At 39.2% G+C, this 26,748-nt stretch overlaps 1 protein-coding gene across 4 annotated transcripts in view; it reads right to left on the bottom strand.

The window, feature by feature from the left end:
* Positions 1 to 26,748, bottom strand: part of FGD4 (FYVE, RhoGEF and PH domain containing 4) — a 200,026-nt gene that overhangs the window by 81,084 nt on the left and 92,194 nt on the right. The window contains exon 1 of one of the 4 annotated variants that reach the window (XM_026502133.4): positions 12,184 to 14,212. The exons of the other annotated variants lie outside the window; for them this stretch is intronic. Coding sequence (XP_026357918.1) covers positions 12,184 to 12,271 — 88 coding nt within the window. The 5' untranslated portion in view covers positions 12,272 to 14,212. Of the gene's footprint in view, positions 1 to 12,183; positions 14,213 to 26,748 lie in introns of those variants that run through there. 4 annotated transcript variants of the gene reach the window in all.

The following is a 26,748-nucleotide window of genomic DNA, read 5'->3' as shown; positions in this document are numbered from 1 at the left end:
AATGAGCAGTACGCTGTGATATTCATTAAGCTCAGCCATTCCTAAACTCTCCATCTGCCTCATTTTACAAACTCACTGTTAAAATTTTCAAATGTATTCCCTTTGATACCTTTTAAGAAAATAGCATTTCATTGCCTTTTAAGGGCGCAGGGCAGGCGTGTGTGCCTGAGGCAGAGCCAACTGTACAAAAGCTCGGACCCATTTTTTGGTTGTTGTTTTTGGTCTAATTAGGGGTTAAATCACTTAACCTTTTTTATATAAGGACTAATTTCCTTAATTTTATTAATAGCAGTAACAAATATGAGTCAAGCGACGAGGCTAGAGGGAAGAAAAAAGAGCAGTTATTGAAAGCCTGGAGAACATTTTCGGGTATTTACTGGTTCCTTCAGGACTCCACAGGGTTCAAGCAGTCCACTCAAGAGCCCAGGTGAAAAACTACAGCACCCTTCATAGCACCTGCCACCTGCCCTAGGGCAGCCTCTCCCAAAGTGTGTTCTGGGAAACTCTGCTCTGGCAACAGGATCTCCCATCCCCATCCCCCCCACCCCCACTCCCTCATCCACTCCATTCCCCACTACCCCCACCACAATTAACAATGATTCTGTGTGAAATACTAATGACCTGCCAAATTTTACTGCTTTACCTTGTATTCCCATGATACCAGTGGGCATGTTAGAGGCTACAAAAAGCCCTAAAGTAGAAAAACCTATTTAACTTTGAACCCAGTATTATGTCCAGGAAAACCTACCACCATAGATTACAAGCCAACATCCCATGGGGCTAATGTGTCCTGGAACACATTTTGGGTGCCCTCATGACCTTGACTCAAATTGAGCTGAAACTCTAACCTGCCCTCAGCTCTTGGAGGTGATGCTGCTGCCCCCAGCTTTGAAGCTGCACGATCCCACAATACAACGTACTGACCGCAAAGCATCACTAGGGGCAGGCCCTGGATGTTTGAGTTCTGCAGTCCAAAACTGGAGTTTTAGAGCCCAGATGAGGTCACAATTCTCTGATTCTGCTACTCCACTTTCTCTCCACCACTCTCCTCTTACCTGCAAAATCCCACAGCCTGGCAGACTTGAAACTTAGCAAACACAGAAAAATCTCCAAAGGGACTTTTTCCCCCTTCAAAGTGGTTATAAAGCGGGATGTAAAGTATTACAATAATTAACCACACAGAGAATAGCAATATGCAGAACGCTGTGGACAGTTTTACTTCACTGAGGAAAGTATCGTAAGACCCCTGAATGTAAAAGTACCTCACTTGCTTTTAATTCTCCTGAGTCACAAACAGATCCAACAGCTCCTTTGCTCTGTGACCTCCCTGGGTTTAAACCCCCAAAGGAGGCAAAATAATGCGTTGGATAGGAAGCCTGATTTCTTCCTGAAGACTTATAACCCATATACCCGACAGGGAATTAAAATAGGCTTACGCTCTCTGGAAGAAAACTAGTTTTCAAAATGGCTTTTTCTCAATTGATCTGTTCTCTAGACACCAAGAGGCATTTGGATAAATGCAGTACAATGCATAGCTTCAGCCAAGGATACACTGATGCTAAGAGACATATCCTTCAGTAACATACACACATTGTTTTCCTGAATGTCACAAAAATATTAACAGTTATAACTTGGGATTTCCTAATCCTTTGAAACTTACACAGTATACAACAGATTTGCTACCGTTAACCATAGTAGTAATGAAACATAACAACATTGTTTATTCTGAGCCAAGTACGCAGAATGTGAGGCACTTTATATGCATCATTTCATTTGCTCCTCTCAAGAACTTAATGACATAGGGGTGCCTGGGTGGCTCAGTCATTAAGCGTCTGCCTTTGGCCCAGGGCGTGATCCCGGGGTCCTGGGATTGAACCCCACATCGGGCTCCCTGCTCTGCTGGGAGCCTGCTTCTTCCTCTCCCACACTCCCTGCTTGTGTTCCCTCTCTCACTGGCTGTCTCTCTCTGTCAAAAAATTAAATCTTAAAAAAAAAAAAGAATTTAATGAGATAAAGGCAGGCAGGCATTGTTGTGTCCATTATGAAGGCGGTAAGTGTAGGCAGCGAAAGACGCAGGTGGTGGTAAATGACTAGGCTGATGTTAGAGACCACAGCTACATAGAGTTTGTGAGTACCCTCTGGACAAGGGCTCCAGCTCATAATTCTTTGGCTTTCACTCAGAAGATCATCAAGGGATTACATCTGTTATATTCCAACCACTTGCCTTGATCCTGTGCCTCTATTTCAGCCAACATTTGTAGCCAGGAGCTTCAAAAAATCCCACTTAAGACATATGAAGTTAAGAATGTGAATTTTGATGTGGGGTAACTAAACAGATCAAGACAGAGTTCCAGACTTCTCTGCCTCTTCCCTGCTTTGACCTCCTTCTCACTTGCCCTTCAATTTTTAGATTTCTCATCTTTTTGCTCTGCTGAGGCCAAGAAGGTCCCTCCTCTATATACTCTTACACATTTTCTCTGAAGAACAGTGGGCATATCCCTCAGGTTCCCTCCATGACAGTCCAGTCCTAGTCAGCGCAGGGCTGCACTGTGGTTCCTGCTCCATTTGACCCAGACTTTGCAAGGAGAGTCCAGGAAAGACCTCATGAGGCACTTTCACATATAGCGCACCACATTCCACTTTCAGCACTGACAGAAGCTGTCATGTAGGTCATGCAGGACAGACATCTCCATGTTCTAGTAAAGTTGGTAAATAGTGGTAAAGCCAAGAATCACACCAGGGCTTTGGATTCCAAGGGCAGTGCTCTTTCCACACAAACTAGGGTCAGGCCCACTGTGTTTTGCACTGCAAATTCATGATCTGGAGCGCTATTTCCAGTATTCGCTCTGTTTTGCCAAAGACTCCACTCACCACATACAAGCACAATAGTGATCTTAAATCCAAATGAAATGAAATATTGTTTTGAAAAACTAAACATACTCTTTAATCACTAACAACACCCCAGTTATTACAAAACCAAGTTTAAGAAATACTTTTTTAAGAGTATTATGCTAAGCAAAATTAGTCAGAGAAAGACAAATACCATGATTTCATTCATATGTGGAATTTAAGAAACAAAACTGATGAACATAGGGGAAAGGAAGGAAAAATAGGATAAAAACAAAGAGGGAGGCCAACCAGATGGGACTCTTAACTTCAGAGAGCAAACGGAGGGTTGCTGGAGGGGAGGTGTGTGGGGGGATGGGCTAAATAGGTGATGGGCATTAAGGAGGGCACTTGATGTAATGAGCACTGGGTGTTATATGCAAGTGATGAATCACTAATAATACACTGCTAACTAATTGGAATTTAAATTTGAAAAAAAGAAAAGAATTCTTTTTTAGAAATAAAGTCTTAGGATCTGCTCTAAGAAATCAGGATAATAAATGTCCTCAGAGCAAATCAGATCTCTATTCACTTTGAGAATTCTACCAAACCCAGCAATTACAGCCTGCCACAGACTTCAAAGTGCATTTTTTCTCCAAAGCTGGCGTATGTGCCAATTTTTCCCCTACTGGAAGACTGGCTATACAGGTTTGGTAGAAGATAACAGAAAAAAGTGTTAAAGGTTGCATGTATACATTAATTCCATAAGTATGCACTTAGCGTCTTGTAAGAGAGGGCACCAAAATAGGATCAGTAGGTGCCAGTAAGTAAGTGGAATGGAGTGATCAGTGTTTAGGATCACTGAGATCCTCCCCCCCCCCCCTCAAGTAGAAGTTTAAAATGCCCCTGAATCAGGGGACCATAAGCTACAGCCCACGAGTCCCTCGGTGGGAAAACTAAAATATACCTGAACTCAAGGTTTGCAATCCACAACTCTCAGGGCAAATCTGGTACACAAAAATAAGTGTATTTTTGTCAATAAAGTTTTACTTAAATATAGCCACACTCATTCTTTTACATATTGTGCATGATGCTTTCTCACTAAATTGGCAAAAGTCAGGAGCTATGACAGAAACCCTGTGTCCCGCAAAGCCTAAAATATGTATGATCTGGCCCTTTTGCAGAAAAGGTATGCAGACCTTGACCTAAATAATCAAGTCAACAAACCACGGATTAGTGGTGTAAGTGCTATATAATAACACTATTATTACTACAGCACTACGTTATGTCAGTACTATAATTTTCCAGAACCACTCTTGGTTCTGTCCCCAGCTAGCAATGTGACGTCTTCAAGTAAAACTTCTAGGTTTAGGAAACTCATTAACAGCATCATGGCACAGTTGATCTAATATTAGTTTATCTAGCACATCTGGGCTTACAGATGACTCTGGGGTAAACTACCAGTGCTGCATGGTATGATCTTTACTTTCTTATTGATATAAATCCCACATGCCTACTATGCTATTAATTCAGTTGCCTTCCTAACATTTTTAGTAAAAATTATCTTCCCCAGCAATCTACTGCATGTGAACCAATAAGCCAACAGGTCATGCTCTTGGTCAATAGTGCTCAACCATGAGTCACCCATGGAGCTTTAAAAACGAAAACCACAATACCAGCGCTGAATCCCAAGTCAATGAGATCACAATCTATAGGGGGTGGGACCCAGGCATCTGTGTTTTATTGTTTTATTTTTTTAAAGATTTTATTTATTTATTTGAGAGAGAGAGTGCGAGCACAAGTGGAGGGGAGGGACAGAGGGAGAAGCAGAGTCTCCATGGAGGGGATCACGACCCAAGCCAAAGACAGACGCTCAACTGAGCCACCCATGTGCCCCAAGGTATATGTGTTTTAAAGTGATGGCAGGATGCAGTCAAGACTGAGAACCACTGTTTCTGGTGTCGTAACAGGCATAGATCAAATTAATATTTGTAGTGGAAGCTGTATGAAATGAATTTTTAAAAATTTTAGCTGTGAAGCTAAAGCTCCACCAGAATTATGTCATAAAATGGGGATACCATGAACATTTAGTGAAATTTTAATAGAAACGATTTAGGCTCACAGCATCAATTGGCTCCTATTTAAGCCACACCCCAAATTTAATCTCAAGAATGAGGCCCTCGTTGCTATGTGGTAGATAAAGGAAGATTATCTGATTTTAGAATCTACTACTGAGGGGCACCTGGGTGGCACAGTCGGTTGAGCATCTGACTCTTGGTTTCAGCTTGGGTTGTGATCTCGGGGTCATGGGATCAAGTCCCGTGACACGCTGTGCTCAGCATTAAGTCTGTTTGAGACCCTCTTTCCCTCTCCCTCTGCCCCTCCCCACCCTGTGCGCATGCACGTGCTCTAAAATAAGTAAATCTTTTTTAAAAAATTCACTATTAAAAAAACCCCAGGGGCGCCTGGGTGGCACAGCGGCTGGGCGTCTGCCTTCGGCTCAGGGCGTGATCCCGGCGTGTGGGATCGAGCCCCACATCGGGCTCCTCTGCTGTGAGCCTGCTTCTTCCTCTCCCACTCCCCTTGCTTGTGTTTCCTCTCTCGCTGGCTGTCTCTATCTCTGTCAAATAAATAAATAAAATCTTTAAAAAAAAAAAAAAACAAACCCCAAAATCTAGACATCCTCTGTGTATATGAAAAGGTATCAATTAGAAGTCTTGAGAATCCAAAAGAGGGAGATTATGTCTGGCCGAGTATGGAAAGCTCTGCTATGGAAGGAGACTTCTAAAACAATAAAATTAAAAAATTTTATTGACTTCACAAACTGTGAAAGAAATAAAAACAGATGTAAGAAAAGAACTTGAAGGGCAAAATAAAGTTGTTTTTTTCTAAGAGCTATAGCCAACTCATTTATTCAAGATGTCTGGTTTATAAATTAACCAGAATCTTGGCTTTTCCTCTTCCTTCTACCCACTGCCAAACTATTTTCCATTTATTCACAATAAATTTATCTGCAGTCCAGAGAGAAGAAGAAAATCAAACTGGCCAGTGTTGCATAAGGTTTGACAAGGATGTTGCTAAGACCAAACAGAATTGTTAATTATCTTAATCACAAGCAACCAAAAACTGACTACCGTTTCTCTTCTCACACACACACACACACACACACACACACACACACACACACACACCATCCTTTTCATAACCAAATTCTTCCTGACTTTCCTTATTTTAATTTTGTACCTGCTTTTCTGACCTTGATTTCTCTAAACCTGATTCCCAACAGCTAAAACATTCCAGCCTAACACTCTTTATTAACGAGTGTCTGCAAGCTTCTGCCTACCTCACGTTGCCTCCTTAAAATTCCTGTTGAACTTCTACTTCTCAGCCCACTGTCTTCCTGCACTTTGTTTTGCGGTTACTGACACTGTTCATTCACTCTTCAAACCTAAATTTAGCTTCACAGCAATCATGGATAAAAATGAACTCTACCAGGGCCTCTGGGTGGCTCAGTCAGTTAAGCGTTTGCCTTCACTCAGGTCATGATGGGATTGAGCCCTGAGCTGGGCTCCCTGCTCTGCAGGGAATCTGCTTCTCTTTCTCCTTTCCCTTTCCCTGCTTGTGCTCTCTCTCTCAAATAAATAAAATCTTAAAAAAAAGTGAAGAACTCTACCGAATAGGAAAAGCTCCTTGGGGCCAGCAAGCACTAATAAATGCTCTAGTGTCATTGCTTAGGTACAGGTCACAGGTAGGTCGTATGTGGACCTCAATACTTCTATTTGAAGAGTGGCAATTTTTTAAAAAAAATCTGACAAGGTAGGTGACTTTCTACAAAGAGTAGAATAGTCTCTAATCTATCCCAACCCACTTTTTAATTGCAATACTCTTTCTTTTAAGACAAACATTAATATAAATCCCATTTTACTAGAAATCTAACGTTTAACAGCTTACCAAGTTAGATATTTGCTTTCCCTGCTGTGTAATCAGACCAGCAGGCCTCGCGGCCTCGTATTTTTCCCTGGCTGGGTTCTAGAGCAAGAGCACAATAGCATTTGTGTGTTCAGATTCTAACAGTGTAGGGGATTGTTTCAGTCATGCAAAACTTAAAAAGCAAATATTCCATCTAGCTTTTCTATTATTTCCTTTTTTTTTTCCTGGCTGACAGAGGAAGAAAGACAAATAAGCCAATTCACCAAATATAGCCACTTTTTTAATTCTGAATTTTAAAACTGCATTATATAAGTCACGTTTAGTTATGTCTAAGAGGATTGTTCCTACAAAGAAAAAGTTTATTTTATTCATTCCATGATATAACCAGTCTTATTCCTCCCCTTGCTTAAAATCCTTTAATGGGACTGCAAGACCCATAGGAAAAACTCTAATTTGCATAAAAGAGTCTTCCCATCAGACATCTCGGCATTAGACATCAGTCTTCCTGTACGGGTTTCATGTCTGTCTACTCACAGCCACACATGACCCAGCGCTCCAGCCACATTCCTTTCTTCTCCATTCCTGGAACATAATTATATTCTTTTCCTCTGTCTCCGTATGCTTTTGCATACACGATGGTACCCTCGACAGTCTTTTATCAGACATATTAAACTAGTTCCATTGTCACTTTTTTGAGGAAATTTCCTTGAATCAAATAGTCAGTTTTTCCTCCTTTTCTGTTCTCCAAACACATATTTTGTATCTATATTATTACATTTGTCAGGTATAGTTACTGCTTTTATCTGTGTCTATGGTGGAGACAGACTTAAACTTCCTTGAAGGCAGGAATATTAAAAGGTTTTTGGAATTGGGTCTAGTGAATACAGGAGTCCCTCCCCCACCCCCGCTGCCCTTATCCACGGGGCATGTTAAGACCTTAGGTGGATGCCTGAAATTGCAAATGGTACTGAATGCTAGCTTTACTCTTTTTCCTATACAATATACCTATGATAAGGTTTATTTGATACATTAGGCACAGTAAGAGATTAGCAATAATAAGAGCAATTATAATATACTATACTAAGTTATGTGAGTACACTCACTCTGTCTTTCAAAATACCTTATTGTTTCATATTCACCCTTCTTGTGATGATGTGGGATGATAAAATGCCGGCATGGTGAGCTGATGTGAGGTGAATGACACAGGTATTGTGACATACGTTAGGCTACTACTGACCTTCTGACGTCACATCAGAAGGATGGTCATCTGCTTGCGAAACCGTGGATGAAGGGAGACTACTGTACAGTTATATTCCCTATCTCTAAGCATGTCTCGTCGCCATTGTCCTGTATCTAAATTAGTTAATGAATTTTAGACTGAAGAAGTATAAAAAATATCTTCTTTGCTCAATATTTTCATTCACTATTTTGCTATTTTCACTCTAAATTAGCAACTCTGATAGAAGTAAATCAAGAAAAAAATTTATTGGGCAATGTTAAAAGAGAAAAACTGGTGATATTCTATATGAATTGGTAACTTCACCAGTTCAATAGTCATTAGGGGGCTTACATTTACAAAGTCACAAAAGTAATCATTTTCAAGCTTTATATACTTCTTTTTATTATACTCAAAATAGATCACATATTCTTAAGAAGTCATGTGACCCAACAATGTATCATTGTTATTACTCAGATAAATATATTAGCATATAGCAAATAATAGTTCATAGAATTTAACTGTTGGTTATAAATTTTAAAATGCAGGTCAATTTTCAATTATCCAGATGAATTTGGAAAGAAACTGGATAAAGACATAAATAATTCTCATACTTTAATCCATGAACTGGTTTTCTACACCCTTTAAATCATGCTTTACAAGAACTTACTAAGAGGAAACATTTCTAGACTGTTACATTTTATTTATCTTCTTTCTTTTCTTATTTTCCTCCTATGGGAGAATTTCAAAGTTAAATGCCTTAAATGCAGAAGGAAAAAAACAAGAAGAGCAAAGCAGGGAAAGCACATCCTTAATATGTAACAAAACATCTTAAACATTTTGTCATCTTGCCACAATTTTCTCCATGCAAACGGTTCCCCCAATTTCTTGGTCTCACACCCTGAAACTTTTCCCACCTATTTTCTCTCTCCAACAAAGCCCTGTAATTCATAATCCAAAACCACTCATTGAGCCCACCCATGTCATCCATGTCACTGTCCTTTTCCTCTGTTCTTTATAACAGTGATCAACTTAGCCTCCAGACTCCCAATGGAAAGACACTCATTACTCAGATTCTGCTTAACAAGGAAGACCAGAAACTAATCAGCAGAATATTTACTCTACGAAAGCAAATTGAGGGGAAGAAATGGAGAACGCTACAAGTATGTATAATTTATTAACTTCTCTATATTCCTGCTCATTTAGCTTTAAATTTCCTAACAGAAAAGGTCATGAGTATTAGAAATGCACTCCTTCATGTAATAAATATTAACAAAGCACCCAGTATATGTATCAGTCACTGTTCTCAGCCCTAGAGATAGAGCAGGGAACCACACAATAAAAAAACACATTTATACAAATGCTGGATGGCATAGAGCTATGAGGAAAACAAAGATGAGTAAAGGAGACAGAGGGCTGTTGAGTGGGGCAGTTCAAGGAAACCCTCCCCCATCAGGTGGCAGTTGAGTGGACCAGAAGAGAATGAGGCACACGAATATTTGGGGGATTAACATTCAAGCAAAGGATAAAACTACAAAAGTCCTAATGTAGTAGCACAGTAGATATGTACAGGAAGAAATGAGACAACATGGGGGAAAAAAAAAGAAAGACAACATGGATAGATAAGAATGAGCAAGGAGCACATTTGGCATCGAGGTCAGAGTTAACAGTAGAGGCTGGAGTCGGGACAGGCAGGACCTGGTCTATCACTGAGAGGAGAGGCTATTCCTCTAACAGAGCTGGGAACCCACTGAAGGGCTGTAAAGCAGAGGAGAGACCATGATCTGTTTTCTATTTTTAAAGGAGCACTCAGGGGGTGCCTGGATGGCTCAGTTGGTTAAGCATCTGATTTCAGCTCAGGTCGTGATCTTAGGGTCCTGGGATTGAGCTCCATGTGGGGCTCCCTGCTCAGCAGGGAGTCTGCTTCTCCCTCTCCCTCTGCCCCCCGACTCATGCACGTGCACGAGTGCATGCCCGTGTTCTCTAATAAATAAAATCTTTTTTTAAAAAAGATAATCTTGTCTATATTCATTCTCTAAGAGGAGAACGAGTGGTTTTCCCCAGGCCAGGTTTTAATAACCACATGTAGAATGACCAACCTCCAAGGCTAACACTATTTTCTTTCTCATAGGCATTTTTCTTCTGCTGCTTCAACATAAGACCAACCAACTACAGACCCTTGGTCAATTAGCAGAGGGCAAATTCTTAGAAGGATCTGATCTAAACAGGGCTTAGAGGTATTGTGGTAGGGCACAACTCAGAGAATTACATCAGAAGGAAGACCTTTAAAAATATATTTCGGGCCAGTAAAAATTGGCTCCCTATTTTATAAACAACAGCGAACACAGACAGTAAAGATTATCATAAGGCAGATCGGAAAGGGGGTAGGGATAAAGTCTACAGGCACCAAGGAAAAGGCCTTTTTATTATTTGAATGAACGGTGTTCTAGTGTCTAAGGAGAACTGGTCAAGTTTAAATCTTACTCTTGGGTCAGAATGTAAGCTACATATATTTTGGATGACCGTGAAATGAAGACCTAATTATGATCCCTGCAAGATTAAATAATACTTCCTACTGAGTCGTTCATCACACTATTTTTCACTTTTCAATTTCCATGTCAGTTTGCCTGTACAGGTTTTAAAAAGGAAAATTTCTTCCAGTCATTAAAAGAAGATAAAACTTTCACAAAATAACATGTACACTAAATATGTGTGCATAAAATGTTTTCTTAGACAACGTAACAGCTACAAAATAAACCACTGGTGTGAGCAGGAAGTGTTCCATTACTGTCCTTTCAGTTGAAAAACCTTAAAAGGAACTTCTAAAGCCCACATTACAGTAGTGGCCACTCACTATGGGGAGACGTCCATCAGAGCAAAAAATTCTAGTAGTTCTCTCTCCACTTAAGAGCTGCCTTTCAGGAGGGGATGTTAATTCCCTCCAATCATCCCTAACTGTTAGAAGATGGAATGAGAAGGGACAGAAGTTTTTTCAAGCAAAGAGAGAACTTTAGTAATGGAGAAAGAAAATACTTCCCTTTTGTCACTTTTAAAAAAATATTTTTGTATTTAGAATATGATGGTAAACCATGGAGAGATGACACAAATCTTGAACTAATTTATGTAGGAGTGGAACCCCCACAAAGGAATCAAAGCATCCCCCTAGATGATGGAGGAAGCAGGGGCAGGCATGGACTGGGCTCCTTAATCTCCAGCAACTACTAGAACTTGGGAACAGAGCCAGCCAAGGCTGTGCAGCTCCGGAAAGGAGCCTCAGCTTCCCTGCCGCAGTACTGTGACCAACCCCACCCTCGGGCTTCCACACTCAGTGCAAGCGCCACTGAGGCCACGAAAAGGAAGGAATGATGTCAGAAGGAAGAGAATCTTGGTAACTATGAAGGCTGCCTGTTATAAGGTGCAGCTCATCTAATTTAGCAATGGACACATTCTTCAGGAGGGTCTATATCCATGCAGAAACAATGGGAAAACAGCTACACAAAATGAACCCATTTCAGTCTTAAAAAATATTTTTAGCAGAAATTTCCTGTCACATGATTATATTTCTACCACAGAGCAGAATTTCATTCGTCTTTCAAAGTCAATTTCCCATTTAGATGCTCTCTAGAATACTGGTGGAAACAACAGTGGCTCGATATCACTAATAATTTTTAAAAAACCAAATCCATGCCTATCTCTACAACGTTATTTAATATGTAACACCCAGAACACTCAGTCCCCTGAATTTTACTAAAACAAGCAGACTGGGATGGTGGGGGGTTGTTTAAACAGAATGCTGCTCCATGCACTAGCACCAGAAAAGGATTAGTGGTAAACATTTGTGAGCTTTGTTCATACCAGAAACGGAAGAAAAAAAAAAAAAAGAAAATTCTTGCTTTCTTTCTCTGCATTCCTCTCCTTACTGACTAAATTTTCAAAGTGTTCTAATGTTAGTAAGAATGAGTCAGAGAAACAGAACTTAAACAAATTTGTACTTTGCTAACCCAGAAGACGCTTCTTGGAAGAGCCAAAAACCTTGAATATAGTACATATTTTAATGTTAAAGTTAAAAAATAACATGAACCTTATTCTTAACATTAAAACAAAACCACACTCGGCCACTTGTCTGTCCCTCGGCATGCTGTATTATCAACTGACCACACACACTATTAAAAAAACAGAAGAAAGATACACTAGAAAATGAAACCACTTACCTTGATCAGTGGACATGACTTCACATATACTGATAATTAGTCTACTTGGGTTTGATACAATGTTTGGCTTTACTCTTTTAATAATCATGTGATAAAATCTCACTCCTGGCTTTAAAGCCTCTGGTAGACTGGAGATCACACAGATGAGCCAGGAGCCCGCACCAGGGCACTGTTTCCTTCAAGGCATTCTAAGACCTTACTGCTCAAAGACACCCTCATGCATAATATGCCACACCTCCCCAGAGGAAGGGCTGCTGCCGTGTTTTTCATGAGACCAAGTATCTGGAGATGGAGAGACTTCTATTTATTATGGTTAAATGACCACGGAGGCACATGGAAGCTTCAAGTGAACTAGAAATACGTTTGGGAATAGGATGGTTTATAAACTGACTAATTCCTTAACTATTAGTAATGCTCTAAAAAAGCCAACATGAAAACAGTCTGTTTCCACTTTAACTGGGTCCATGCCTTGGACCGAAGAGGTTACAGATCCAGGATTCACAGGCTTAAGATGTTAAAATGTCGTTTTGAATGATCACAAATGTTATTCTGCCACTTCGACCTTCCTTTTAGCACAGCTCATTGAGCTTGGTGAATAAATACCACTCATAGAGTTCCTAAGGAAACCAAGTTTCATAGGTTATTTCAGAACACTTTTTAACTGGTATAATATTTATTACTCATTTTTATATATCTTTATAAGTTTGTATTGTTCAATAAGTACTTTTAAAATTCCTGATCCCTTGAAATATTAGAAAATGTCAATGAAAATATTTATAAAATCACGATGAAGTAACAGCTTACACAGACATCACTCTCATGGTTGGAAACATCTCTCCAATCCCCTCCCCTCAGGGTGTCCACACGCAATCGCTGTCACACCCAGTTGCATCAAATCACCTGAATGGCGTTTTAAGACATATGTTTGCCTAATCCCATCTCCAGAGTTGAATTCAACCAGTCTATGGTGGAGCTCCAGAATTTACCTTTCTAACAGGCTCCCAAGCGACGTGGACACTGCTGGTCTGGGACTGCACGTAAGGGACCACACTTGGAGAACTAACAGGGCAGAGACTTGCCTGTCTGGAGTCTCGACTCACTCACTGATGACCTAAAGCTCTGGTTCACTTGGACCTGCTTTGGCATTGCTCAATTCAGAGCAGGAAGGCAACGTTCAGGTCGAGGTATGAGGGGCCATGTATTCATTCAAATGAGACTCACAGTAACTTCCACCTGCTCAACAAGAAGAGGGGGTTATCAATTCTTAATACAAGAAATCTGTTTATATATTAGGTATGAATAGGTTTTACAACTAACCTAAAAAGATAATTAGAAACATGAAGAAAAGGGGTCAAAGGAAGAAGAAATATGAATTATCTTTTATTTCCTTCACAAACTCCACCCATGTGTTTGAATTTCACTATGGCAGGAAAACTGTCTATATTTGATTCCAAGACCACTTAACCTTGGCAAATTTCAGTAATGTAAAAAACAGAACACTTCCCTGTCATAAAAATGCCCTGACTTCTGTGCTTTCTGAGCTTTGATAGCAATGTTTAAATTATAAATTCAGTTTTGTTTTCAAACAAATAAATAGCTTTTATTTTTTCTTATATAGTTAACATTTACTTGGTACCAGGTACTGCTAGGCACTTTCCATGCAGCATTAAGTCCTCACTGTAAGGTATTGATTTATCGCTATTTTATAGAATCTTCTGTAAAAGGAATAATACAGGTAAGGCAGGAAATGGTAATTCCCGTTTTGTAGAAGAGAAAGCGAGGCTTAAGAGGTTAAAAATTTTGGCCAATAACACTAGTAAAATGACAGCCTTTAAGAAATCAAATTCACTTTTTTTTTTAAACTTATTTATTTGGGGGCGCCTGGGTGGCACAGCGGTTAAGCGTCTGCCTTCAGCTCAGGGCGTGATCCCGGCGTTCTGGGATCGAGCCCCACGTCAGGCTCTTCCGCTATGAGCCTGCTTCTTCCTCTCCCACTCCCCCTGCTTGTGTTCCCTCTCTCGCTGGCTGTCTCTATCTCTGTCGAATAAATAAATAAAAATCTTTAAAAAAAATAAAAAAAAATAAAACTTATTTATTTGACAGAGAGAGACAGCGAGAGAGGGTACACAAGCAAGGGGAGTGTGAGAGGGAGAAGCAGGCTTCCCGCGGAGCAGGGAGCCCGATGCAGGGCTTGATCCCAGGACCCTGGGATCAAGACCTAAGCTGAAGGCAGACACTTAACGGCTGAACCACCCAGGCACCCCCAAATTAACTTTTGTACAATAAATTAAGATACAATGGAATCCACTTTTGAATTTTTATAGATGAAAGCCAGAAAACCAAAACATGATTTGCAGCTAGTAAGTGATAATTAAAATAAAGTATAACTATTATCATTGACTCTCGTTGTCCACAAGTGGTAATCTGCAATTATATTTAGCATCTACCACAAACTTGCACTAAATTCTAAGCTACCCAAGGGCTAGTAAGGGAAGTTTCTTACAAAGTTAAACATGCACTTCCATATGACCGAGCAATCACACTCCTAGGTACTTAACCAAGTAAAATGAATACTAGCATTCACACAAAAATCTGTACAGGAATGTTTACATGAGCTTTATTCATAGTCACCAAAAGCTGGAAATACCCACTCATCCTAAAGTAGTGAATGGATAAGCAAACTGGTAAATCCATGCAATGGCATAACATTGAGCAATGAGAAGGAATCAACTTAGGACAACACCCACAGGTGCATTAGAAAGAAGCCAATTTATAAAAATAGAACTACCCTATGACCCAGCAATTGCACAATTGGTATTTACCCAAAGGATATAAAAACACTGATTCAAAGGGGGCACATCCACCCCGACGTTTATAGCAGAGTTATCAACAATAGCCAAATTATGGAAAGAGCCCAATTGTCCATCAACTGATGACTGGATAAAGAAGATGTGGTATGGGGCCTCTGGGTGGCTCAGTCGGTTAAGTATCTGATTCTTGGTTTCAGCTCAGGTCATGATCTCAGGGGTGTGAGATCCAGCCCCACCTTGGGCTCCGCCCTGGGCATGGGGCCTGCTTAGGATTCTCTCTCTCTCCCTCTGCCCCTCCCCACTCCCCCCCCAAAAGATGTGTGTGTGTGTGTGTGTGTGTGTGTATAAACATATATACCTATATATATACATACATATATATATGTGTATATATATATATGTATATATATAGGTATATATGTTTATATATATACCTATATATATATTAAAAAAAAAAGAGGGAGGCAAACCATAAAATGGACTCTTAATGAGAGAGAACAAACTGAGGGTTGCTGGAGGGGAGGTGGGGGGATGGGCTAAATGGGTGATGGGTATTAAGAAGGGCACTTGTGATGAGCACTGGGTGTTATATCTAAGTGATGAATCACGAAATTCTACTGAAACCAATATTATACTATACATTAACTAATTAGAATTTAAATAAAAACTTGAAACAGAAAGAAAGAAAGCCAACTTAAAAGGCTACATATATATGACTCTATATGACATTCTGGAAAAGGGAAGTCTATAGGGACAGAAAATAAATCTGAAGTAGCAGGTGGTGTGGAGAGGGACTAATTGATTACAAAAGGGCATGATAAATAAAAAAAATTTTTTTAAAGAGCATGATGGAATATTCGAAGGAGATAGGACTGTTCTAGATCTTCATTGTGGCGGTGGTTACACGACCATGTGCAACTGTCAAAACTCAGAATTCTACCCTAAGGAGGGTGAATTTTGTTGTATATAAATTATTGCTTAATTTTAAATATTAAGAAGCAAATAAAAGCATCTGGCTATGAAATGGATGGTCTTAGTGTAAACCCAAAACTATGATTTTTTGGTACATTCACTGCCTTTCCCATCAATAGTAAAGATAATCACTGGTTCATTTTATCTGTTTCCTGTGATTTAAAAAAATCTTAAATTCCATTAAAGTCCATTTGGGAACATGGAAGTTTATGACAGTATATTTAAGAGGACTTTTCAAATAAATGTATGGCAATTTCGTTAATTTACTAAGATTATTTGTCACAAATATCAGCCCTGAAAATACCTAAAGTCAATGCTAAACAACTCACAGCTATTCACAAAACATCCTGTGTCCTGGGACCTAATGGGCTGCCCCTCTGCTCTTATTCATCTCCTCCTTAGAGAGAGGTTATTCTTCACAAATTGTTGAATAAGGACTTAGAAAGTTCTGCCCCACATTCACATGTTATTTCATAACCACTTATTTTTTCACCTTATTGACCTTAGTTTACTTTTTGTGTTAAAGGCTACTTCTATTACTTTCAATAGCTTACTATTTCTAATGGAAGTGATCTAAAACAAAAATTTTACCATGCAACTTGCGCTTCCTGAAAAAAATGTATTAATCAGCAATGTTTTTACAAAGGTGGTGGATTAAGTTCTCTGACCTGGCATTTTTATTTAAAGCTACCCAACCCATCATCTGTCACATAATTGAAAACTTCCATGTACTAATGGCAAAGGTGGCTTTAATAATTATTTACTAATAAACATATTCTGGCAATAAACAACGGGCCAGTTATTATACCAAGTGAATGGTAGTGTTTCACTTTGTTTAGATACAACAAGGAATAGGAAAAAATAAGTGCTTGTGACTTTCAATTATCAAGTAAGGAGTAAAATCCTCATACTCATTCTCCAATGTTTTTTTTTTTTAAGATTTTATTTATTTATTTGACAGAGAGACAGCCAGCGAGAGAGGGAACACAAGCAGGGGGAGTGGGAGAGGAAGAAGCAGGCTCCCAGCGGAGGAGCCTGATGTGGGGCTCGATCCCATAACGCTGAGATCACGCCCTGAGCCGGAGGCAGATGCCTAACCGCTGTGCCACCCAGGCGCCCCTCCAATGTTATTTAACTGAGAGGCAACCTCCATTTTCACAGAACAAAACTAATCTGAATCTTTTTTTTTAAAAGATTTTATTTATTTATTCGACAGAGATAGAGACAGCCAGCAAGAGAGGGAACACAAGCAGGTGGAGTGGGAGAGGAAGAAGCAGGCTCATAGCGGAGGAGCCTGATGTGGGGCTCGATCCCATAATGCCGGGATCACGCCCTGAGCCAAAGGCAGACGCTTAACCGCTGTGCCACCCAGGCGCCCCAAAACTAATCTGAATCTTAACCCATTTCGCACTCTTTAGTCTTCTAATAACAATCTAATAATATCAAATAACAATTTGATATTAAAATGATTCCCTTGTTGGCCTAAAAAAACACATTTTAATTTAAAAAGCCAACCAACTGATGCAAAATTTCCATTTTGCATGTCTGAGCCTTAATGAAGTAAGACCTACAAATTTTTTAATATGTGCCAGGTAAATGCTGTTGCTTAAATATTTTTGTACCAAATTATTTTTATAGAGATCTTCAAAGCAAGCCTACTATCCCTGAATCTTTACTCTTTTAAAAAATATTTAATATAAATGTTTTATATTAATTGCACAGTTACATGCTCAAAGTCCCAACCACACAGAGCAGTGTTAAAGTAGACAGCACCCCTCAGACCAGAGCTTCTGGAGGGATGACAATATAATCCTAGATTACATTGCTGTCCATTCTGGGTTCTAACACAATTCCGTTACTTTTCTAATTTGGAAGCCCATGGAAAGCTACACATCTTTCTTATGGCATGTGGATAGGGACAGCTTGTATATTTTAGGTATATAGAAGAAATATTGTACCTGAAATGTCACCTGACTTTAATAACTCTCTAATAAAAATAGATAATCCTAGAGAATAAAAACACTTTTCCCTAACCTAAATTATGGAATTGATCTCCATACCACAATTTATAGCCTGTCTGATTTTATCAGTATGGATTTCCTCCATCACACCACACATTTCACAAGTTCACATACACAGCTCAGCAGTAAACACGCTTTAAGTCGGTGATATGTCTCCCTTTTGGCATTTCCCCCCCATTACAGTCCACCTTCACATCTGGCACGCTTTTTTTTTGTTTAAAGATTTATTTATTTGAGAGAGAGCGTGTGCGCATGCAAGTACAAGTGGGAGGGACAGAGGGAGGGGGAAAGAGAATCTCAAGAAGACTCTGCTCAAGGAGCCCAGAGTCCAAGTGGGGCTCAATTTCATGATCCCAAGATCATGACCTGAGCAGAAACCAAGAGTCGGACCTTCAACCAACCTTGCCACCCAGGTCCCCCCCCCCCATGCTTTTTATCTCATTTAGCCTTTATCCTAATCCCAGGTAATTGGTATTATCTCAATTCAAAGGAGAAACAAAGTTAATTGATAAATACAGTGTTTCTTCTTTAATAATGACCATTATTATTTTTGCACAACTTCTTTGGGTTCCACTTGATCAATGCCAAGTGACTACCCTACACTGGAAGATCTGTGTGTTTCCTTTAGGAAATCACATTCACTTCAGCAACAAGTTAATTCTGAGATTGCAAATTCTATAATCCTCATCTTGCCACCTCCTAGATTCCTCTCTTTTCCTAAACTCTGGAATGAACCTATTCTTTAGCTCTAATAGCTGCATTAAAGAACATAAACACAGCACTTAACATGATGCTGGACACACACTAGCTATCCGTTTCTCTTCTCTGCTCAGTCCCTATCAGCCTTCCTGCCTCACGCACCTCACAACAGAGTCATTCCTTACAAATGCTTTCTCTGGCAGTTGCTTGTCCTTTCCCTGGTATACACAACGTCTACCCACAGGGTTCTGGTGCTGAGGTTGCCATTTTGTGTGAACAAAATACTGTTGCAACTATCTTAATGGATCTAAAATTTCAGTGAGGGAAGATGAAAAAGTTCTAGAGATGGTTGGTGGTGACAGTGGTAGAACAATGTGAATGTATTAAAGCCACAGAACTGACAGTACACTTAAAAACAGCAAAAACGGTAAATTTTATGTTATGTGTATTTTACCACGATAAAAAATTAATTGCAACTAGAACATTTTCCACCAGGAATTTATGACACCCAACCTCAGCCAGCCGATCTCTGCTATGGCCAATCTATTTGTTCATGTTTATGAATTCTCTGTCACAGACTCTCTACTACTTGTACTATTCCTCTGCATTCTTCTTTCTTCAGTATCTGCTCCGGACAGCGGACCCACTTGAAGGCTACAACCCCTCCACTATGCAGAAGATTCTAAAACACCTATTTCCAGGACCAACCTCTTTCAGCTTCATGCTCCCATTTCCATATGTCTGAAAGCGACCTCCTTCTGTGAAGAAGACTGAACTTTATCTTGAAGGACTGGCAAGGTTTTGTCAGGCAGCGCAGCGAAGGAAAGCACCTGATTTCATGCTGTATGGTGAAGACATCTGCGGCAGATTTGCAAACGTAGCGGCTGCTTGCAGAACTGTTCGTCACTTGCCAGCTGCTACCCTCAGTGGCTGCTTACTACGCTCAGAATGAATCCAAACTACAGACAGGCCTAAGTCCCTGTCCCCTGCTTACCTTTCTAGACTCATTTCTTACCACTTTGCTTTCAAAATATGTTCCCAAACCGCGCTCCCTCTATCAATCACCGGTTTTGAGAAGGAAGTCAAGAAAAATGTTTTCTTTTCATAAATTTCCACAGGAACCTAACTATTATTTTTTCCAACTTTGAAAGAGCCATGCAGCTTCCAGAAAAGGCTCCTCTGAGGCTTTAAGAAAATAAAACTTAGGCTTTGCCCTTGGCCCGTCAGATAAAGGGTAAAGTGCAGCCAGTTACTTGCTACTAACTTGGGAGAACAGAGGGAGGGCTTTTGTTTCCCCCTTTTTTTGATTAGCTGCCTCATCCAGATTTCTTTTAAGTACTTGTCTTCCGCTCAAGATCCTCACGCACAGCTTGTTGGTGTAACAACAGCTGATTAGCCTTTTGTATTGGCCCAAATATTCTTACAGAACAAACTCAGAATATGGAAAGAAAAGATAACCTAAATATAATCAGCACTATCCTGTGTGCAAATCATCCGTTCTACTTCTTTTTATTTTTGTGAAGATTTTACTTATTTATTTGACAGAGACAGCCAGCGAGAGAGGGAACACAAGCAGGGGGAGTGGGAGAGGAAGAAGCAGGCTCCCAGCGGAGGAGCCTGATGTGGGACTCGATCCCAAAAGGCTGGGATCACGCCCTGAGTCGAAGGCAGACGCTTAACGACTGCACCCTCCAGGCACCCCCATTCTACTTATTTCTTCCCTTTTATTCCACAGATAATAACACACTTAAACATGCAGTTTCCTGGGGCGCCTGGGTAGCGCAGTCGTTAAAGCGTCTGCCTTCGGCTCAGGGCGTGATCCTGGCGATCCGGGATCGAGTCCCACATCAGGCTCTTCCGCTATGAGCCTGCTTCTTCCTCTCCCACTCCCCCTGCTGTGTTCCCTCTCTCGCTGGCTGTCTCTCTGTCACATAAATAAATAAAATCTTTAAAAAAAAAAAAAAACATGCAGTTTCCTTTTTGATGCAATCTCAGGAATATATTACAGAAATAAAGAAAACTGCAAGGAAAGAAAAAGAGAATACTAGTCCTTCCAAATTTCAGTACGCTTTCGGATACCTTTTTCTGTGGTAGGAAAGAAGATGAAGGATAAAAAGAGAACTTAAAAAAAAGAAAAGAAAAGAAAACAGCCAATTTCCATCATATGGGCCTTAAACTGATGAATGTGTATGTGATAAATTACAAATTTACTTGCTTGAAATTTTTAAATTATTATCCTAGCAATCTGTGTATTATAAACTTTACCAATAATGCTGAAACAGATTTTCGATATTAGACTAAGGATGATAAAATATCCATATAGCCTTTAAGACCTAACAGTTCATACATTAATCAATAGAACTCAAATAATCTCATATTGGTAAACAGCTCACCATCTGTGGAGTATGGCATGTTTATCCTCTACACAGGGTGGCAAAGGCAAATATATTTAGCATCTAGGCACATAACACAAATGGGTAAGGAGACCAGTCTAAAACAGCATGAATTAAGAGTTACTTATGGAAACCTAGAGAATGGATTTTTTAAATTTCAGAAAACATAAAATAACTCAAAAACATTGTGTGGATCAAATAAAATTTTGAGGCATCAATTTGAGGTTTGTTTGGAAATTGTTTTATCCATTTATTCACAAGGAATTTTTGAGCCCCTACATGGGGCTTACTACAGTATACATGGCAGGTTGCTAAGTACCTGGGAATTTTTTAGAAAGTCCGCACCATGACTTTCAATGGCATCTCATCTTCCTTCAACCACACTATTCTTTTCAGTTTCTATGGTCTTAAGGTCTTTCATATGATTAGGTCTCACTATCCCCTGTAGGTTTCCTTTGAACACTTCACAACCGTAATTAAATGAAAGTTCATGCAATGTCCTTGTTCAGCATTTGTCTTTCCTACCATTCTCAAAGCTTCTGGAGAACAAGGACGATGACTGTCCTGTTCATTTCTATAGGCCCTCTGCACCCTGGATCAAATGCTTAATACAATCTCATTAAATGGTCCCTTCCTTGCAAGGAGTCCAAGGAAGAGCAGACAAGTAGAATGGTGACTGACAAGTCTGAATGGGGCCCTGTTACTGCCATGGGGGTAGGGAGGTCAAGGAGGGCTTGCTAGAACAATGATTTCCAAACTTTTTGACGGCACATCCCTCTCAGTATGAAATCCGGGCATTGTATCCCCAAGTGTATATGGATGCATGGGTATCTCCCTGTTAAATGCATTAAACACAAGTATTACTGCACTAAAATGCATACTGTAAAATACAAAAATAGAACAAAGTAGGATGAGGTAAAGATAAAATACTATTTTTGAGGGATCAGTGTGATTCATTCTGCTTTGTTTTTTAAATCTGGGTTAAATATTTGATGATATAGACATTTGAAAGAGCAGACCTAAGCTGGTTTACTTTCATACTTGGTTTTAATGACTTCCCCTAGCTGAGAAAAATTTATTGTTCTAAAGGGAAGAAGTACATCATTGGCTGCACTTACTAAATCATGATACACATTTTTAAATCCCATCTATCAAATATGCAAAAGTTTTCCCTGAAATTCTTCTAGTATATTTCCATCTGCCTTGATGTCTTAGAAAGTGTTATTTTTTTTTTAATTTGGTCTAAAACCTACTATAACTATCTCAAAGATTTTTAAAACAAGCTAAAAATGATCTCGTATTTAAGTTTGAATGTGTATGTAGAAATAGTTTTAAAGGGAATTTTTTTTAAATGATACACTTATATCTATTTTGGTGATGACACAATAATGGAAACATTTCCAAACAGTCGTTTCCAAAAATGTTTTGTCCATAACGCACTTTCCCTCTGCTGGTTGCAGTTACTTTCTCACTCACTCAAATGTTACTTTTACCTCAAAAGGACAGGTTTTGTTTATTTTTTCAAATATATCTGCTAGGTAAGAACCTGTTAAATATGTACTGACAGACTTCTCTCCACATGGAGGGTTAGTAAATGCAGAACATTTGTGGTTTTTTGTAAAAGAAAAAGCTATAAAGGTCTTTGGTCTGACAACTCGTTTAAGTATTGTGCCATTATATGACCTACAAATCTGATGTTTATGATGACTTGCCACCAAGTATTGCCAGAATTCCAATACATTATCTAAGATACGTAATCATCACAATTACATAAGATAATGTAATCTTGGTCTTTTTAACCAAGCGTGCCTAAAATTCCATGGGCAGAAAAACCAGTGATTCCTCAAACATTTTGAAGATTTCTGGGTAAGACTCATTCTTCTCCTCATTCCTTCCATTAGATGCTTTATCTAGCACTTTCCATTTGCTGGACTTTAACCACCTATATGCATAAATTTGATCAACAAAATCCATGACCTCCAGCAGCACCCAATGTAGCCAGGGAGAGACAATAATACATCCAGAACCATCATTGATTTGAGGAGGATTTGCTTAGTTCTTGGGGGTAGGGCTCTTTTCAGAAGTAGAGACACAGGAGCTAGGCGAGGCAGTTACTCTTCTAATCCCATGGGGTGATACCTCTGCTTATCTTCCAATCATTGAAATGGCAACACACAACTATCGCTGGCAATTTAGGTAAACTGCTTAACATTTTTCATTAATTTTAGTTCAGTTCAACAATTTAAGTGTAAGCATGGGTTTTGTGCGGAGCCAAAAGCTGAGGATTTAAGATGCGTCAAATAGTCCTGGCCTCAGGAAATCAATCAAGTTGGGTAGAGAGACAAGATAACAGCCAATTGCAAAATACGTTGATGCGAGATATAACCACAGAGTGCTTCAGGAGCTCAGAGAGAGGAATGCAACTGGAAAAAAAGGTTTACCGAAAGACTGGTGGTTGAGCAGGGTCTTAACACTAAAAATTTTTGTTGTTGTTTAAAAACAAAAACCGTACAACGTATAGCCATTTCTTGCCTCAACATTCACACTGCTTCAGAATTTTATTACTGAAATATATGTAACAAACTAATTTCATGCTTTGATAGATTTTAGATGTTTTACATAAAGATAGATATAAAAACAGCCTTTTTCAAAGCCATTACGCATTTTAGGTAGTCAAACTACTGAATTAGCTAGTGGCTAGTATACCAGGTACAGAGCTGGTTCTTCTGAGAAAGGAAACTACTTTGACAGTTCTCCATGACAGAAAGGCAGTGACAAACTCTAAGGGGGATCGGGTGCTAATTTGGAAAAGGAGTGTCAAATGTTGTAGCTCCATCAGGTAGCTGAAGGCTGAAGCTACATGAACTCAAAGTCATAAACACTCTACTCCTGACAGCTCTCAAAGTGCTCATGACCATGAGTTGAAGATGTACCAATCAGAATTGGTCTAGAAGCTGTTAATCATCACAGAAGAGACTCAATGTATGCAAAAATCAGAAAGCAGAAAAATAAATCAAGGAAGAGCTAGGCTATTGATCATTTTACAGCAATAATTTTATGCCTATTCCAATTTTTTAAATTGGGAAAGTCACCTTTATAGGCTACACTAAGTGTCAACCCTGAGATCAGCTTACTCTTTAAGGAGCTACACCTTTTTCTAATGAACAGAAAGAACATATATACAGTATTACTTTACTTTGGCAGAAAGATGTCCCATCCCCCTCACACGTAAAATTAAAGGTCCTTGGTTCCTGTGTAGTTGTGTGTTGTTTCAAAAAATTTTAATGTCGGAGAGTTAAACGAGCACGTTGAATTTATAGCATAGCTGTTAATATATTAAAGCCATAATTTAACATACCCACCAAAACAAAAGAACCATGCCTGATCATCCTGAAGTTTTCTTCTCAGAATATAGTAAAGGCCACAAACAAGCAGACTGGCTTGACTTTGCTCTTGTTCAATTTAAGTTTGCACCACTTCACTCATCTCACTAGAAGATGAACAAGGAATATACTTCTTCCATTTGGCAAGCCAAACTGGTTACTATCCTTTATCCATAAATGGCCAAATCCAAATCTGCCTTAGCATCAATCATTAGCAGACCTTAAAATGACTTCCATCACATAATCCAATCCCTGGCTATCACACCCTTCAAGATCTCACTCTAATTCATTGCCTCCTGCTTAAACCTACAGATTGTGACTTCTCCCGTATAAGAATTTCACATCTCTTTCACAAAAGCTACTTGTCTTGTGTATCTTCTCCTAACATCGAATTAGGAACTTTTTTTTAAACAATCACTCCACAGTAAACCTGCTTCTCTAACAGAACTTTGGGGATGAAAATGACTTTAGATGCCATCTAACTCTGAGTACGTGACAGATGAATCTTCTCCACAGTTCTTGTAAGTGCTTGTCTGATTTCTATCTGAATACCACCAGTGATAGGAAAATAGCTCTTGAACATACCATTCTGCTTATAAAGAGTCTAATTATTAGGAAATCCATCCTTAAGTTTTTATTACGCAGTCCATAACACAAAAATACACATGAGGTTATATCAGTTACTATTATTTTACCTAGGACAGGTTTATCGTCTCTACCAGATTACAATTTGAGTCATTTTATATTAGCTTATTTTTTAATTTTAATATTACTGTAAGGCCATTGTTAATCATTTAAAATCTACAGACAAGGGGTGCCTGGCTGGCTCAGTAGGTATAGCATTCAACACTTGATCTTGGGGTTGGGAGTCTGAGCCCCACATTGGGTGTAGAGATTACTTAAAAATAAAATCTTTTAAAAAAATTAAGTAAATAAAATCTACAAACAAGTTGTAAATAACAAAAGTGATTCTCAAATATAGTAGTACCTGCTGTTTGTTGTTAATCCCCTCTAGTATTTTTTCTGCATATTATATAAAATGTAACTTAGTACAGTGTGAATGACACATATGCATACTATGTTTCACTGTAAGCACTTTTCTATATTTTTTGAAAACCTTTTTTCAACATTTGTGTAACATATAATCTCGTGACTAAGTCATAATTCATGTAGCCATTTCCCTATTGTGAAACATATCCATAGTTTCCTGTTTCTCTCCACCTGATGTGATGTGATAAATCATTTACTAGATCACTCGGTAACTTCTGGTAGATTTCTAAAATTGGGGCTGTGGGATCAAAGGACATGAACATTTTTAGTGCTAATGATACATGTACCAGGTACGTTCTCATATTGCTTTAACTACTCCCCTTTCAAAGAGTTTCTGTTTCACAGGACATTCTGAGTAGGCAGGTAAGTCAAATGACCTCTGTTCCATGGCCATATCTGATGGGATCATGGGTAAGTGCCTACCAATGCTTCACTATCAGTCTCTCTCCAAGGCATCAGTAGTTGGGACTTTGTTTCTGCTGGACACTGGGACTAGGAAGTGGTGTGATTGAGATTTGGGGTGGCCCTGTTTTCTGCCATCCGCATGGAGACAGAAGAGGCCCGTCTAAGGGAGAGAGAGTGTAACTGTCTTGGCTCCAGGCTCCCGTGAGGCCTGGATGAGTGTACTGTCCCTTGGCTCCAGAAGATAACTTTTTTTATTGTTTCTATACATCCCTCTTTTCTCTTAACTTACAGGGTATTCTTCTATCCCCTGCAACAAAATGTTCTCTAAAATAATACATATTACCAAATTGTTTTCCAATAAATTCTACCAATTTACACTGTCATTTGGAGTGACAATGTTATCTGAAGTAAGGGTGCCAGTCCAAAATATAACCGTTCAGGAAATTTTTGCCAGTGTAATAAAAGAATATTTATTTTGTATATTCCTTTGATTGTCAATTATACAAAACTTTCTTCTCATGTATTAGTCATTTGTGTTTCTTCCTTTTTGAAATAACTGTTCATGTGCATTGACAATTACTAACTAGCCATGGCTTCTTAAAGACAGTAAAACTCATTAATTCTCTCTTCATTTCTTTGGAATCTTATCATTTCTCTACCCCCTCAGCTACTGCAGTATTTAAGTTTCCTGGGTTTGGGGGGAGGGTTTTTTTTTTTTCCCCGGGGTTTTTTTTGCCTATGTTAATGCAATGGTTTTCTAATTTAAAGAAAATTGAGCATAAAAGCTAAGAATATAGGATTGAAGCCAGAATGAACCGGGGTTTTAACCCCA

The sequence above is a fragment of the Ursus arctos genome, unplaced genomic scaffold, assembly GCF_023065955.2.
Source record: "Ursus arctos isolate Adak ecotype North America unplaced genomic scaffold, UrsArc2.0 scaffold_26, whole genome shotgun sequence".
Classification (NCBI taxonomy): Eukaryota; Metazoa; Chordata; class Mammalia; order Carnivora; family Ursidae; genus Ursus; species Ursus arctos.
The sequence above is the reverse complement of the archived record's forward strand: the minus strand, read 5'-3'. Positions and strand labels throughout refer to the sequence as shown.